The sequence below is a fragment of the Anomaloglossus baeobatrachus genome, chromosome 3 (assembly GCF_048569485.1).
Source record: "Anomaloglossus baeobatrachus isolate aAnoBae1 chromosome 3, aAnoBae1.hap1, whole genome shotgun sequence".
In the NCBI taxonomy this organism is placed as follows: domain Eukaryota; kingdom Metazoa; phylum Chordata; class Amphibia; order Anura; family Aromobatidae; genus Anomaloglossus; species Anomaloglossus baeobatrachus.
Genome location: NC_134355.1, coordinates 195,208,566 through 195,226,673, shown reverse-complemented (window position 1 = coordinate 195,226,673; position 18,108 = coordinate 195,208,566). Strand labels below are relative to the sequence as shown.

At 50.2% G+C, this 18,108-nt stretch overlaps 2 protein-coding genes across 2 annotated transcripts in view; one reads left to right on the top strand and one right to left on the bottom strand.

Moving 5' to 3' along the window:
* Positions 1-3,392, bottom strand: part of TFB1M (transcription factor B1, mitochondrial) — a 148,592-nt gene extending 145,200 nt beyond the window's left edge. Inside the window, exon 1 of the mRNA XM_075339673.1 lies at positions 3,150-3,392. Coding sequence (XP_075195788.1) covers positions 3,150-3,210 — 61 coding nt within the window. The 5' untranslated portion in view covers positions 3,211-3,392. The remainder of the gene's footprint in view (positions 1-3,149) is intronic.
* NOX3 (NADPH oxidase 3) overlaps positions 1-18,108 on the top strand; it is a 698,296-nt gene that overhangs the window by 94,815 nt on the left and 585,373 nt on the right. The gene's annotated exons all lie outside the window — the stretch shown is intronic.

The window sequence follows — 18,108 nt, the reverse complement described above, 5'->3', positions numbered from 1 at the left end:
ATACATATTACTTGTGTCTGATCTGCTTTGATTTTCTGATTGCATTTTTTTAAATGAGATTTTCTGCACAGGATTATCAGGATGACCGTCTCCCTGATGCTTTATAAAAGCCACATGAACCATAAGAAGCAGTATTCTCATTATTCTGGGAGCATTTCCTACACAGGAAGTAGAGCATTTGTGCAGTGTGTACCGTGTCACCTTCAATGGGAAGGTGCGTGCGGCGTCACTAAGCGGCCAGCCAATAGAAGCGGAGGGGCGGAGATTAGCGGGACATAACATGCCGCCCACCTTCTCCCTTTCGCATTGTCGGTGGAGGCAGGTAAGGAGATGTTTGTCGCTCCTGCGGCGTCACATATAGCGATGTGTGGTGTTGCAGGAACGCGGAACAACATCGTACTGGCAGCAGAAGCGATATTATGAAAAGGAGCAACGTGTCAAGGATTTTTAACGTTTTTGCGATCGGTGATTGTCGCTCCTAGGGTTTACACGCTGTGATGTCGCTACCGGCGCCGGATGTGCGTCACTAACGACGTGACCCCGACGATATATCGTTACCGATGTCACAACGTGTAACGTACCCCTAAGACTTTGTATGATATAGTAAAATGGAATATACTATTTTTTTGTGTTAAATCAGGTTTTTGTGTTAAATATTTTTTTAACTACCGTACTTCTGGACTGCCCACTGACTATAAATGTCTGAGCAATCCACACATTGGCTGCATTGACGTTGTAACCTGCCACATAGAGAGCAGCAGACCTGAGGAGGGTGGATGTGTGGCAGTATATTTACAGACTCAAGGTGACATGGAATATAGTAATACCCGGGAGTAACCCCCTTCACACCTTTTCTGTGACAGAGCTGCCTGGTACCCATGCTGATCACTACTGATCACTGCTCTGAGTGCACACGCTTTGTCATGGTTTATAGAAAGCCACCCTATTATGTTATATACATTACGGCTTCACTCCACATTTGGCAGAGACAATGGTCATGCAACAGATGTGCTGCACACTATGGGGCACAGATAAATTGCCATCCACAAAATACATGTACCGCTCCATACGTGACAGGGACAGGGGCCATCCACCGAGTGTGCTGCTCTCTATATGGGAGGGACATTGACCATCCACCAGGTGTGCTGCTCTCTATGCGGGAGGGACAGTGGCCATCCACCAGGTGTGCTGCTCTCTATGTGGAAAGGACATTGACCATCCACCAGGTGTGCTGCTCTCTATGTGGAAAGGACATTGACCATCCACCAAGTGTGCTGCTCTCTATGTGGGAGGGACATTGACCATCCAAGTGTGCTGCTCTCTATGCGGGAGGGACAGTGGCCATTCACCAAGTGTGCTGCTTTCTATGCGGTAGGGACAGTGGCCATCCACCAAGTGTGCTGCTCTCTATGTGGGAGGGACATTGACCATTCACCAAGTGTGCTGCTCTCTATGCGGGAGGGACAGTGGCCATCCACCAAGTGTGCTGCTCTCTATGTGGGAGGGACATTGACCATTCACCAAGTGTGCTGCTCTCTATGCGGGAGGGACAGTGGCCATCCACCAAGTGTGCTGCTCTCTATGTGGGAGGGACATTGACCATTCACCAAGTGTGCTGCTCTCTATGCGGGAGGGACAGTGGCCATCCACCAAGTGTGCTGCTCTCTATGTGGGAGGGACATTGACCATCCACCAGGTGTGCTGCTCTCTATGTGGGAGGGACATTGACCATTCACCAAGTGTGCTGCTCTCTATGCAGGAGGGACAGTGGCCATCCACCAAGTGTGCTGCTCTCTATGCAGGAGGGACAGTGGCCATCCAAGTGTGCTGCTCTCTATGTGGGAGGGACAGTGGCCATTCACCAAGTGTGCTGCTCTCTATGTGGGAGGGACATTGACCATTCACCAAGTGTGCTGCTCTCTATGCGGGAGGGACAGTGGCCATCCACCAAGTGTGCTGCTCTCTATGCGGGAGGGACAGTGGCCATCCACCAAGTGTGCTGCTCTCTATGTGGGAGGGACATTGACCATCCACCAGGTGTGCTGCCCAACATGCGGCAGGGACAGGAGTCGTTCACCAGGTGTGTTGCTCTACATGCAGCAGGGACAGTGACCATCCACCAGGTGTGCTGCTCTCTATGTGGTAGAGACAGGGGTCATCCACCAGGTGTGCTGCTCTCTATGTGGTAGAGACAGGGGTCATCCACCAGCGTGCTGCTCTCTATGTGGTAGGGACAGGGGTCATCCACCAGGTGTGCTGCTCTCTATGTGGTAGAGACAGGGGTCATCCACCAGGTGTGCTGCTCTCTATGTGGTAGAGACAGGGGTCATCCACCAGGTGTGCTGCTCTCTATGTGGTAGGGACAGGGGTCATCCATCAAGTGTGCTGCTCTCTATGTGGGAGGGACATTGACCATCCACCAAGTGTGCTGCTCTCTATGCGGGAGGGACATTGACCATTCACCAAGTGTGCTGCTCTCTATGCGGGAGGGACATTGACCATTCACCAAGTGTGCTGCTCTCTATGCGGGAGGGACAGTGGCCATCCACCAAGTGTGCTGCTCTCTATGCGGGAGGGACATTGACCATGCACCAAGTGTGCTGCTCTCTATGTGGGAGGGACATTGACCATGCACCAAGTGTGCTGCTCTCTATGTGGGAGGGACATTGACCATGCACCAAGTGTGCTGCTCTCTATGTGGGAGGGACATTGACCATGCACCAAGTGTGCTGCTCTCTATGTGGGAGGGACATTGACCATGCACCAAGTGTGCTGCTCTCTATGTGGGAGGGACATTGACCATGCACCAAGTGTGCTGCTCTCTATGTGGGAGGGACAGGGGTCATCCACCAGGTGTGCTGCTCTCTATGCGGGAGGGACATTGACCATGCACCAAGTGTGCTGCTCTCTATGTGGGAGGGACAGGGGTCATCCACCAGATGTGCTGCTCTCTATGTGGCAATGATGCTGCTATCAACAATTAGTTTCCATGAAAGCCTAGCACATGTGGCTGCTCCATCACTGGGACAGCTGCCACAAGCCGATACATGGCACAGTACAGAATAGCTGCCGGGCGGTGGATGACACCAGCCTGCACACTGCCCATTACAAGAACCTTCAGCAACAAATGAACTTGTAGTGCCACTCACACTGAGGAGGACGGGGGCGACATGGAAAACATCGGATCCTGAGAGGGAAAGGACCTTTCATGACGTCACGGCCATGTGATTAACACGTGGATGGGGAGTTAGATATCCGGATGTTGCTGTCTAGCGTTTGTAGATGGTTAGAGCGCAAGGACCTGTGGGGACGTCACAACCATGTGATCAGCCGTATGTCGGGAGATGTTTAGTTGGAGCATAAGTTTCCTCGCTTCTAGGCAATGTCTGTAAGAAGCTGGTGTGGACTGTGCACTGTGTGTATAGCCACTCGTGCTCCTGGAGGAGACATCCCACTGTATCTAATGTGTGTATATAGCCACAGTACGCATGCGCAATATCTGCACCCAGCCTGCGCTACTCGTGCACATGCGGGTGACATCCCTTCTAATTAGTGATGGGTAAAATGCGATTTTTTTGGTGAGCCGGCTCTTTTGGCTCCGAAAACGGCTCTTCATTTCCTATTACCTTTGGCTTTAAATTTGAAGCCCAATTGTGGTATGTTTTAACCCATGATTGTATACCTTTTAGTAAAAATCTACACATGTGCCAATTTATGACATAAAACAGAATAGTTTCCAGAATAAACAGATTTTATATTATTTGCTGTAAAAACTTTAACAAACACAATGTTTGATAAAAAAAGAGTGCAGAAATCAAACAAGTGCAATTCAATGAGCTCAACACTACTGGCAATTGTATGCAAAATCGGATGTGATGTGAGAGTGCTGTACTGCCTTGTATAGGACTAGTTCTGTGCATGAAGTTGGTCCCTCAGATTGACACTGCTATCATGTAACAGGGGCTGCTGGGAGGTTATTCACATACCAGAAACAACAGAACCATTCCAAGCTGCACTAGCTAATGGTGCATTTACACAGTCGCTGCAGCACCCGAGCCTGCGATCCAGTGATGCTCAATCCAGCATCGCGGATCATTTGTTCTCTTCCATTCAAGTGAATGGGAGAGAACAAGGGACGCACATTTACATCCGCTGTTTCTCCCTCGCTCAGCGAGGATTTACAAGCTGGCGGTAAATAACTATAATCAGGCTAAATCCAGATGTCAGTGTTCCTTTAATAAAGTGCCTGACTGCCTGACTGCTGCTTGCTTGTCACAGATTGGAGGGGGCGGGGCTGTGAGTCAGTGCTATGTGCGGCAGCAGGAGGAGCATGCATTCTCAGTCTCCTGGATAAGATCAGAGTGACTACGGCCGGGAGGGGCGGGGCAAGAGGGGACTGACTGTGGAACGGAACTGGCAAAGAGCCGTTTACATTTCAATTGGCTCCCTGCCAGGAGCCGACTCATATGATTCACTATGAAGAGCCGGCTCGTTCAGGAGCTACCCATCACTACTTCTAATGTGTGTGGCGCCTCCTCTGGTGCGTGCACGTATTACAGGCCGGATCTTTCTACGTTTTTGAATATTTATTTTTGTAGTTATATTTGTTTATTCATTTGTGTTTTTCTGCTTTGTTCTGTTTTCTATGAGATGACCTCAGAGCTTCATATTGGTAATGATTGCCATGGTTTTTAGATACTCACTTTTGATCTTTTTCGTATTGCTGTAATGTATAGGAATTACCTGGGCAGTTGGTGACAGTCCCATTTCTCCATGTGTGTGTGACGCCCTTGTAGTCACAGACATAACACCACACACACACCTTTCCCTAGACAGTCACACCAGTCAAACAAAAATCCTTGTTGCCTCCCTCCAGGGTCTGATGTCCACACCAGGTGGGGCGGAGCCAGGCGGTTGGCCCCACCCACCGAGGAGTTCACAGGTCTGGAGGCGGGAAAAGCAGTCAGTAGAGTTTGGAGGTGAAAGTGAGAGGACAGAAACTGCAAGTGTCTGGGTCGGAGCCCAGGCACTGACAGCAAGGTTGGCAGACGGTGGTGGCCATCTGCAGGAGTCAGTGAATCTCTGCAGAGCTGTAGGTCCAGGGTCGGGCGTTGGCCCGCCGGTACCGAACCGGGGAGCGGAGTGAAGTTAAGCACACAGGCAGGGCCATCGGACCCCAACCAGGCTTGGAGCCGCCGACAATAGTAAAATCCGAGTGTGACAGGAATCCCAGGCGTTTCCCAACAACCAAGACCCGACAGAAGGCAACAGTCCACACCGAGAGGATATACAGCCACCGCCATAGGCTAGAGATCCAAGGGCCAGCGCCTGCGGACAAAACGGGCTCCTACGGCACCTATACGCCGGGGAGCAGACTACCGGTGGGCAACCACAGGAGTCAGAACATTCTAACAGGTGCAGGGAAAGACAGCCACCATCAGCCGTCCGAGGAGAGCACAACACTGCAGCCGGCTGCGGGACCCGTCCATCCAGCCGTTTGGTTTATCAGAGACTCTGTCATTGACTGTCTGAGTGAGTACACCAGTGCCATCCGGCACCGCGCCGCACTGTCCCTGCAACCCTGCACCCCCAACCATCCAGCCTCCCCGTATCACCACCGGGCCCCGGGATCACCAACCCCTACCCACGGAGGGGACAACATCCTAGCTGCTCCTTACCATCCTTCCCGGGATCCCCGTCACCAGCAGCGGTGGTGCTAATAATCACCATGACCCGTGGGTGGTGTCACGAACTATCTCCCTAAACAAATCACCCCCTTTTCACTCGTGGACGAGGAGCGCTGCTCAAGTCCCCGGGTCCGGCCCACCGCTCGAGCCACCGAGCAGCAGCAAAAGCCCCAGGCCCGAGCGTGGCGAGCGCGTCCCCTCCGCCCGCAACAACTTGGCGTCACGAACAGGATAGAACCAATCTACCTACCGGTAGAAGTGCGCCTTGCAGTCCCCGCCGGCGGCGTCCGTCCGAAAAATTTGAAGTGCCGCCATCTTTGGCGCGAATATTTCCCGCTCGAGCGTCTTCCCCGAGCAGGGAAGGTGCGAAAGTGAAGCCCCGCCCCCAAAGAGGAAGTGCTAGAAAGAACCAAGGGGGGGCGGGTGAAAGCCTGCCTCATGTAACCGAGGGCATAAGAAGCGGGGACGCCAGAACCCTGAAACCTTCCCGTTCCTGGAAGCACAAGCATCAGGATATTCACCCCATCTGAAAGCCCCGAGTCCCCGGAGCTCACACCCGGGACGGCGGCGTGGCTGAATGCCCAACTGATGGTGCTGTGCTGTCGCAACCGGACCCAGGTGCGTGACCTGCTGGATCGCTGGACCGCTGAACTGGAGGAGCTGGCTGCGGTTGTGCGGGCACATGAAATAGAGGCCATGCCAGAGGAGCTGGTGAGTGACCCACGCCCATATGTCCCCGAGGAACCGACCGCTGCAGCTGAAGGACCCGGTCTACCCCCGGCCCCTGCAGGGCCCGCTCCATCGCCCATGCTGACCGCCCCTACTGCCCCGCTCAGCCCACCGCTCCCGATGGGGATGGCGGAGTCCGCGCTGACGCCCCGCCATGGCCCAGAGGCCCGAGAGGACGCCGGCCAACCGAATGTTGGAGCGGTTGGCTCAGAAGAACCGATGGCGGTCCTCCGTGCACCGACCGATGACGAATCGCCTGCCACTGAGGAGCCACGGGTCTGGGCTCAGTTGGAAACCGTATCTGTCCTGCCGGGTCCCGCCCTCAGTCCCCTTGAGTCGGATGACAGCGGCTCAGGGGCTGACACAGAGCCTGTCTCAGAGGAAGAAGGGGTCTTCGACTTGCATAATATGGAGGCTACCTACATCCCTCGGAGTGGCAACAATGGATGCCGGCGCGCCTGCCGCGTGCTGGATTGGCTAGAGACTGTAGTTCTTCGCCTGGAGCAGGGCGAGGAGTACGGAAATGAGCAATAATGGCAGCGGTCCTCCGTTGCAACCCAGTTGTCCCCGTTGGGACCCCCAGCACCATGTTTCCGTTAAACTCAGGTGATTGGTGTTCATTCATTTATCACCTGATCATCAACCAGTTGATTATTCCGGCCGTTGCCGGCAATTGTCCCCGTGGGGACGCTGTGTGTTTTCACCGCCCACATGAGGAACTACTCATGAACATGGCCGAGAACTTGCAGGCCAACCACGAACTTGTGGTTTTGTAAATAGTTTGTGGGCCGTTTTCCGTTCCGTGCCGCCTCCGGAGAGGCAGATTGGAGGAAGGGCCCGCAGCAGAGTAGGCTGGGGCCCGGCCCCCACCAGCACCGGTGGCCATCCTCCGGGGGTCAGGGGTCCCCCTGGACGTGGGGTCCCCTGAAGTGACAGCCGGGTGCGAGATACCATACCCGTTCCCGCTCGGGTAACCTGGACCAGGACTGGGGTAAAGGGGTGCTGCCCGTTTCCTAGGGGCAGCATCAAGGTTTAGGTTGCTTGGGTGGGGGAGCGGATGACCATGAACCCGTCCGTCATTATTAAAAATGTTTTCATATGTTTGAAACGTTAAAGTGCCATGCCTCCCGTAAGGGAAGAACTGAAAAGTATGCTTGTGTTAAATGTTTTATATGTTAATTTATATTTTACAGAAAAATAAAACCGGTGATGGACGGGCAGCCCGCGGACGGTCTGCATTTTATCAAGGGGGAATGTGACGCCCTGGACTAGCCAGGTAGTCACAGACATAGCAGGAGTTAGTGAATCTCTGCAGAGCCGTAGGACCGGGGTCGGGCGTTGGCCCGCCGGTACCGAACCAGGGAGTGGAGTGAAGCTAAGCACACAGGCAGGACCATCGGACCCCGACCAGGCTTGGAGCCGCCGACAATAGTCAAATCCGAGTGTGACAGGAACCCCAGGGGTTTCCCAACAACCAAGACCCGACAGAAGGCAACAGTCCACACCAAGAGGATATACAGCCACCGCAATAGGCTAGAGATCCAAGGGCCAGCGCCTGCGGACAAAACGGGCTCCTACGGCACCTATACGCCGGGGAGCGGACTACCGGTGGGCAACCACAGGAGTCAGAACATTCTAACAGGTGCAGGGAAAGACAGCCACCATCAGCCGTCCGGGGAGAGCACAACACTGCAGTCGGCTGCGGGACCCGTCCATCCAGCCGTTTGGTTTACCAGAGACTCTGTCATTGACTGTCTGAGTACACCAGTGCCATCCGGCACCGCACCACGCTGTCCCTGCAACCCTGCACCCCCAGCCATCCAGCCTCCCCGTACCACCATCGGGCCCCGGGATCACCAACCCCTACCCACGGAGGGGACAACATCCTAGCTGCTCCCTACCATCCTTCCCGGGATCTCCCCCCCCCCCCCCCGTCACCAGCAGCGGTGGTGCTAATAATCACCACGACCCGTGGGTGGCGTCACAAACTATCTCCCTAAACAAACCACCCCCTTTTCCCTCGTGGACGAGGAGCGCTGCTCAAGTCCCCAGGTCCGGCCCACCGCTCGAGCCACCGATCAGCAGCAGAAGCCCTGGACCCGAGCGTGGCGAGCGCGTCCCCTCTGCCCGCGACATGTGCACAGTACAGGACCGGCCTGGCTTTCAATCTGTATATGTGTACCGCCCCGGGGTAAGTCAGGCTGCTCGGATCCGGGATTGTGGCTCGAGGGGGTATTTACAGGGGATAAGTTTGTGACGCCACCTGTGGGTTGCGCTAATAGTACCGCCACTGCTATAAGGAGTACCGGGGCAGATGGAGTTAAGCAGCCAGATGTTAGTCCTTCCACAGGTAGGGAAGGCCCCGGGCTCAGGGTGTTGGTAGTTATTTGGGAGAGCAGGGTGCAGGGATCACGGTACTCACTGAGGGTAGTCGTGGTGCTGGATGAGGATTATAAAGCAGACACACACTGTGTAGTTAAGCCAAAGTCTCTATGTGCCGCTGCTGGAAGCCCGTCCAAGTACCCGGTCCCACCGATGTCACATAGTAATCTGGAGCCTGCCTCTATGCACAGTTTTGTGTCCGTGTGGGTCCCTATAGCTTGAAGCTGTAAGGTCCCGTTCTTCAGTTTTTAAGTGAAGTCTTGCTCCTAAGGGCTAGCACTTGGGACTTCAGTGGATTGCTTTTTCTGGAAAACCCTGTCCCCCACGGTGTGCTGATGCCTTCAGTCTCTGAGCTCTCTGGGAAGGTCCCTAAAGAACCCATTCCTCTGCAGGTCAATTGTCAGGACATTGAGTCGGCTCCTTACCTAGGGTCCTGTCCCCCGTCGTGCTCGGTAGAGGTCAGTTCTTTTGGGCTTTCTGGTGCCGACAGTCCTCCAAGACTATGTGTGCCGCCCCCGTGTCAGCAGCCAGGCTGCTCGGATCCGGATCTGCGGTGGCGCGAGGGGCGTCCGGACCAGGGGAGGGGGTCTCGCGGCCACTTGAATAAAGGGTGGGGGTATTTTCAGGGGCATTATATTTAGAGTTCGTGACGCCACCCGTGGTGTGTGGTAAGGTGGAGTACCACCGCTGTAGCTGGGAGTACTCAGTGGCGATGGAGTGGGCAGTCAGGTGTTTAACCTCTCCACGGGTAGGGAGGATGCCCCGGGACTCGGTGTCGGGGATGTGCCGTTGGGGAGGTAAAGGTCACTTGCGTACTTACTCAGTCCAATAACACTGACACCGACAACTTTAGTAAACCAAAGTTCTGGACACCGCTGAGGGGGACCACACCTGGATCCCGTTTCTGCTGGTGTTACCTTTTGATCTGTGACCTTTCCCTTGGCACCTTGTTTCTAGTTGGTCCCTGTATCTTGAAACTAGTCGGGTCCCGCTCCCTAGTGTGGCTAACTGAGGGAGCTTGCTCTCAGGGTTCATGCTTGGGATTTCTTGGACTGTATGTGTGGAAAGTCCTATCCCTCTCGTTGTGCTACTACCCCGATTTTGGAGCGGGTGGAGAGCGGATCTTGAAGGCTCCGTTCTCGTCGGGCAAATTGTCAGGTTGCCTGAAGCTACTCCCTGACCTAGGGTCCACGTACCCCGTCGTGCCCTGTTGCCAGCCCGGTGATGGTACAAGGCCGCCAGCTGTCCTCCACGACAATACCTTGCCCCTTGTCACGATCCCCTGCGACCAGGGGTCCAGCTCCTACCAGGCCCAGACCAACATCTGCCACCTAGTAGTTCCAAGGAGCCCAGCTCCTGATCTCCTCTCACTTTCACCTCCAACACTACACTGGCCTACTCCTGACACTCCGGACCACCCCTTAACCAACCCCCCACGTGGGCGACCCTATTCCACTCAGGCCGTACACTGGTGTGTCTGGTGGGTGTGGTGTAGAGTGTTCGTAGGATTTTGATTAGCTGGTTTTGGCAACACCACTTGTTAGGGACCCACAACCAAGGAGGAGGTGGATATTGCACAGAAGGGCAGATTGCACAATACCCTGTGACGACCTGATAGTCCAGGGCGTCACACTATGTCTGTCACACCCTGATCCAATGTCACTGCTACCGGTCCCCAAATATATTTATGAGTGCAAGCCAAAAAATGCATAATACATAAGGATAAGGCTGCACATCAAACTTATATAATAGTATAATGCCATAAGCATACCGAAAAATATTGAAGCATACATTGAAAAATGCCACTTGCTAACTTGAAAGTGTGAATAATGAAATGCATACCTGCCATGAATATTAGGAAAAAGGAGATATTTAGCAATCGCATTGATCAATGTAACTGAGCCCCAAAACCTCGTCAAGGTATATCTCTATATTGGGGTCCCTAGCTCTATGACCCTAACTCTGTGTCATCTCATTGCAATTAAAAACTGCTGTGTGTGGAGAGGGGTAACCAAGGACTTGACAAGGTTTTGGGGCTCAGTTACATTGTTCAATGCCATTGCTAAATATTCATGGCAGGAATGCATTTCACTATTCACACTTTCAAGTTAGCAAGTGGCATTTTTCATTCTATGCTTCAATGTTTTTTGGTATGCTTATGGCATTATACTATTATCTAAGTTTGATGTGCAGCCTTATCCTTACAGTGCCTACAAGTAGTATTCAACCCCCTGCAGAGTTAGCAGGTTTGATAAGATGCAAATATGTTAGAGCCTGCAAACTTCAAACAAGAGCAGGATTTATTAACAGATGCATAAATCTTACAAACTAACAAGTTATGTTGCTCAGTTAAATTTTAATAAATTTTCAACATAAAAGTGTGGGTCAATTATTATTCAACCCCTAGGTTTAATATTTTGTAGAATAACCCTTGTTTGCAATTACAGCTAATAATCGTCTTTTATAAGACCTGATCAGGCCGGCACAGGTCTCTGGAGTTATCTTGGCCCACTCCTCCATGCAGATCTTCTCCAAGTTATCTAGGTTCTTTGGGTGTCTCATGTGGACTTTAATCTTGAGCTCCTTCCACAAGTTTTCAATTGGGTTAAGGTCAGGAGACTGACTAGGCCACTGCAACACCTTGATTTTTTCCCTCTTGAACCAGGCCATGGTTTTCTTGGCTGTGTGCTTTGGGTCGTTGTCTTGTTGGAAGATGAAATGACGACCCATCTTAAGATCCTTGATGAAGGAGCGGAGGTTCTTGGCCAAAATCTCTAGGTAGGCCGTGCTATCCATCTTCCCATGGATGCGGACCAGATGGCCAGGCCCCTTGGCTGAGAAACAGCCCCACAGCATGATGCTGCCACCACCATGCTTGACTGTAGGGATGGTATTCTTGGGGTTGTATGCAGTGCCATCCAGTCTCCAAACGTCACGTGTGTGGTTGGCACCAAAGATCTCGATCTTGGTCTCATCAGACCAGAGAACCTTGAACCAGTCTGTCTGAGAGTCCTCCAAGTGATCATGAGCAAACTGTAGACGAGCCTTGACATGACGCTTTGAAAGTAAAGGTACCTTACGGGCTCGTCTGGACCGGAGACCATTGCGGTGGAGTACGTTACTTATGGTATTGACTGAAACCAATGTCCCCACTGCCATGAGATCTTCCCGGAGCTCCTTCCTTGTTGTCCTTGGGTTAGCCTTGACTGTTCGGACAAGCCTGGCCTCGGCACGGGTGGAAACTTTCAAAGGCTGTCCAGGCCGTGGAAGGCTAACAGTAGTTCCATAAGCCTTCCACTTCCGGATGATGCTCCCAACAGTGGAGATAGGTAGGCCCAACTCCTTGGAAAGGGTTTTGTACCCCTTGCCAGCCTTGTGACCCTCCACGATCTTGTCTCTGATGGCCTTGGAATGCTCCTTTGTCTTTCCCATGTTGACCAAGTATGAGTGCTGTTCACAAGTTTGGGGAGGGTCTTAATTAGTCAGAAAAGGCTGGAAAAAGAGATAATTAATCCAAACATATGAAGCTCATTGTTCTTTGTGCCTGAAATACTTCTTAATACTTTAGGGGAACCAAACAGAATTCTGGTGGTTTGAGGGGTTGAATAATAAATGACCCTCTGAATAAACTTTTCACAATTTAAAAAAAAAAATAAAAAAAGAAATAACATTCTTTTTTGCTGCAGTGCATTTCACACTTCCAGGCTGATCTACACTCCAAATGTCACAATGCCAAGTTAATTCCGAATGTGTAAACCTGCTAAATCTGCAGGGGGTTGAATACTACTTGTAGGCACTGTATGTACTGTGTATTTTTTGGCTTGCACTCATCTATATATATAATTGCCTTATTCTGTCTGTCTTGCTTCACAATTCTGTCCTTACCGCGACAAGCGTCTCATTGGCCGCTCGCCTCGGCTCCGCCCCCGCACGGATTGGCTGCTCGCCTCGGGTCCGCCCCCCGCACGGATTGGCTGCTCGCCCAGGCTCCGCCCCCCCACACGGATTGGCCCTTGCCCCGGCCCCCTGCACGCATTGGCAACTCGGCCACGCCCCGCCCCCCTCACGCATTGCACGCTCGCTCTGGCCCCGCCCCCCGCACGCATTCCCCGAACCGACATGGAGCCCCAACTCCCAGGTGAGTGCTGTACCCCCGGGAACCCACATCAGTGTACGCCAGCAACCCAGCCGACACATACCCTCGCATTGCTGGGGTTGCCGGCGTACGCTGGTGTGGGCTCCCGTGTGAGCGGGGGGCAGGGTACGCTGGTAACCATGGTACACATCGAGTAATATTATGTAGCATGGTTACCAGCGTACACCGGCTCCCAGGTGAGCGCATCAAGGTCCTGCAGCGGCGGAACACACACACACGCACACACATAAGAACAGACACACCCACACACACACATCAGATCACACTCACTCTCACACACACCTCACACACACATCAGATCGCATCCACACACTCACAACTTCCAGTGATATCGCTTGCTTCTCGGCGGCGATACTGTGCGTGCAGTGACCTTCCAGGACCTGCCGGAGGATCACATGGCCAGAAGCATGTGGTATCTCCGGATGTTGTGAGTGTGAGCGCGTATGTGCAATAACGTTAATGTGTGTGTGCGTGTATGCGATCGGGTGTGTGCGTGTCGGCAGAAGGCAGAGGAGCACTGCGTGCAGCACAGCTGCTGGGACCGCACACAGGAGGGCACAGGCAGAAGTGGGGTGTGAGTGTATGCGATCACATGTGTGCGTGTATACTGTCTGATGTGTGACTGTGGAGCACGATGGGGGGTGCACAGCATGGGGGATGGAGCACGATGGGGAGTACGCAGCATGGGGGATGGAGCACGATGGGGGGTGCGCAGCATGGGGGATGGAGCACGATGGGGAGTGCGCAGCATGGGGGATGGAGCACGATGGGGGGGTGCGCAGCATGGGGGATGGAGCACGATGGGGGGTGCGCAGCATGGGGGATGGAGCACGATGGGGGGTGCGCAGCATGGGGGATGGAGCACGATGGGGGGTGCGCAGCATGGGGGATGGAGCACGATGGGGGGTGCGCAGCATGGGGGATGGAGCACGATGGGGGGTGCGCAGCATGGGGGATGGAGCACGTTTGGGAGTGCGCAGCATGGGGGATGGAGGACGATGGGGAATGCGCAGCATGGGGGATGGAGCACGATGGGGAATGCGCAGCATGGGGGATGGAGCACGATGGGGAGTGCGCAGCATGGGGGATGGAGCACGATGGGGAGTGCGCAGCATGGAAGATGGAGCACGATGGGGGGTGCGCAGCATGGGGGATGGAGCACGATGGGGGGTGCGCAGCATGGGGGATGGAGCACGATGGGGGGTGCGCAGCATGGGGAATGGAGCACGATGGGGGGTGCGCAGCATGGGGGATGGAGCACGATGGGGGGTGCACACCTCCCCCCAAAACACACACACACACCGCCACACACGCACTGCACAACACACCACACACACACTGGGAACCACAAACACCGCCCTACACAGACACCCACACACAAAGTCAACGCTGCACACACACAACACCCAACACACAAACACCGCGGCACACACAAATATACGCACATACCGCACAACACACATATTGCACAAAACACACACCCCACACCCACACAAACCGCGCAACACACACACACAACGCTACAGACACACAGCGCTCCACAAACAACGCAACACACACAACGCAACACACAAACAACACCGCTCTCACCCCCTGCCACACCCAGACAACACCCAGAACATGTACAGCGCCCTACACAAACACTTGGTAACTACACACAACAACATTATATATATATATATATATATATATATACATATATATATATATATATATATATATATATATATATATATATAACAAAAATCATACATTAACTACACAATACGTAAATTCTAGAATACCCGATGCGTAGAATCGGGCCACCTTCTAGTAATATATATTAGTGCTCACTTCAGTTATCCTATTTAGTATTATGAAGTTTTTTTTTCTGAATGTGAACCCAGCTCCGCCCCTTTCGGCCATGTTTTTTCCATCTCCTATATAAGCAAGTCCTTGGTTACCCCTCTCCACACACAGCAGTTTTTAGTTGCAATGAGATGACACACAGTTAGGCTATGTGCCCACGTAGCGTATTTTCATGCAGTTACGCTGCGATCTGCACCACGGCGTAAAGGCATGCGTCCTGCGTCCCCTGCACAATCTATGAAGATTGTGCCTAATCCATGCCCACGTGGCGTATTAGAACGCAGTGCTTCGGCTGCTGCCAAAGGGCTGCGTTTTAAAAAGCAACATGTCACTTTGTTAATGCGTTTTTGATGCAGGTCCCGCTCTGTCTATGGGAGAGGCTGCATCCAGAGCGCATGAAATGAGCTTTTCATTACGGACTGTTTCTGCAGCGATTTGAAGCGCACGTGTGCTTTTCAAATCGCTGCAGAAATTACTGCAGGGACAGAACGCAACGTGGGCACATAGCCTTAGAGCAGGGGTGGGCAACTAAATTTCTCATGGGGCTGTATGAGAACTTGGAATCCTTTTAGAGGGCCGGACTTATATAATTAACTCAATTCTACCCAATACTGTATGTATATGTGTGTGTGTGTATATATATATATATATATATATATATATATATATATATATATATATACTACATCACTATATACTGCACCTGTAATACGTTGCATCACTATATACTGCACCTGTAATACATTACATCACTAAAGACTGCACCTGTAATACATTACAGCACTATATACTGCACCTGTAATACATTACAGCACTATATACTGCACCTGTAATACATTACAGCACTATATAATGTACCTGTAATACATTACAGCACTATATACTGCACCTGTAATACATTACATCACTACATACTGCACCTGTAATACATTACATCACTATATACTGCACCTGTAATACATTACAGCACTATATACTGCCCCTGTAATACATTACATCACTATATACTGCACCTGTAATACATTACAGCACTATATACTGCCCCTGTAATACATTACATCACTATATACTGCACCTGTAATACATTACATCACTATATACTGCACCTGTAATACATTACAGCACTATATACTGCCCCTGTAATACATTACATCACTATATACTGCACCTGTAATACATTACAGCACTATATACTGCACCTGTAATGCATTACAGCACTATATACTGCACCTGTAATACATTACATCACTACATACTGCACCTGTAATACATTACATCACTATATACTGCACCTGTAATACATTACAGCACTATATACTGCCCCTGTAATACATTACATCACTATATACTGCACCTGTAATACATTACATCACTATATACTGCACCTGTAATACATTACATCACTATATACTGCACCTGTAATACATTACATCACTATATACTGCACCTGTAATACATTACAGCACTATATAATGCACCTGTAATACATTACATCACTATATACTGCACCTGTAATACATTACAGCACTATATACTGCACCTGAAATACATTACAGCACTATATACTGCACCTGTAATACATTACAGCACTATATACTGCACCTGTAATACATTACAGCACTATATGCTGCACCTGTAATACATTACAGCACTATATACTGCCCCTGTAATACATTACATCACTATATACTGCACCTGTAATACATTACAGCACTATATACTGCCCCTGTAATACATTACATCACTATATACTGCACCTGTAATACATTACAGCACTATATACTGCACCTGAAATACATTACAGCACTATATACTGCACCTGTAATACATTACAGCACTATATACTGCACCTGTAATACATTACAGCACTATATACTGCACCTGTAATACATTACATCACTATATACTGCACCTGTAATGCATTACAGCACTATATACTGCCCCTGTAATACATTACATCACTATATACTGCACCTGTAATACATTACAGCACTATATACTGCACCTGAAATACATTACAGCACTATATACTGCACCTGTAATACATTACATCACTATATACTACCCCTGTAATACATTACAGCACTATATACTGCACCTGTAATACATTACAGCACTATATACTGCACCTGTAATACATTACAGCACTATATACTGCACCTGTAATACATGACATCACTATATACTGCACCTGTAATACATTACATCACTATATACTGCCCCTGTAATACATTACAGCACTATATACTGCACCTGTAATACATTACAGCACTATATACTGCCCCTGTAATACATTACATCACTATATACTGCCCCTGTAATACATTACAGCACTATATATTGCACCTGTAATACATTACATCACTATATACTGCCCCTGTAATACATTACAGCACTATATACTGCACCTGTAATACATTACAGCACTATATACTGCACCTGTAATACATTACATCACTATATACTGCCCCTGTAATACATTACATCACTATATACTGCACCTGTAATACATTACAACACTATATATTGCACCTGTAATACATTACAGCACTATATACTGCACCTGTAATACATTACATCACTATATACTGCACCTGTAATACATTACAGCACTATATACTGCACCTGTAATACATTACATCACTATATACTGCACCTGTAATACATTACATCACTATATACTGCACCTGTAATACATTACAGCACTATATAATGTACCTGTAATACATTACAGCACTATATACTGCACCTGTAATACATTACATCACTATATACTGCCCCTGTAATACATTACATCACTATATACTGCACCTGTAATACATTACAGCACTATATACTGCACCTGTAATACATTACAGCACTATATACTGCACCTGTAATACATTACAGCACTATATAATGTACCCGTAACACATCACAGCACTATATACTGCACCTGTAATACATTACATCACTATATACTGCACCTGTAATACATTACATCACTATATACTGCCCCTGTAATACATTGCATCACTATATACTGCACCTGTAATACATTACAACACTATATATTGCACCTGTAATACATTACATCACTATATACCGCACCTGCAATACATTACAGCACTATATAATGTACCCGTAACACATCACAGCACTATATACTGCACCTGTAATACATTACATCACTATATACTGCACCTGTAATACATGACATCACTATATACTGCACCTGTAATACATTACAGCACTATATATTGCACCTGTAATACATGACATCACTATATACTGCACCTGTAATACATTACATCACTATATAATACA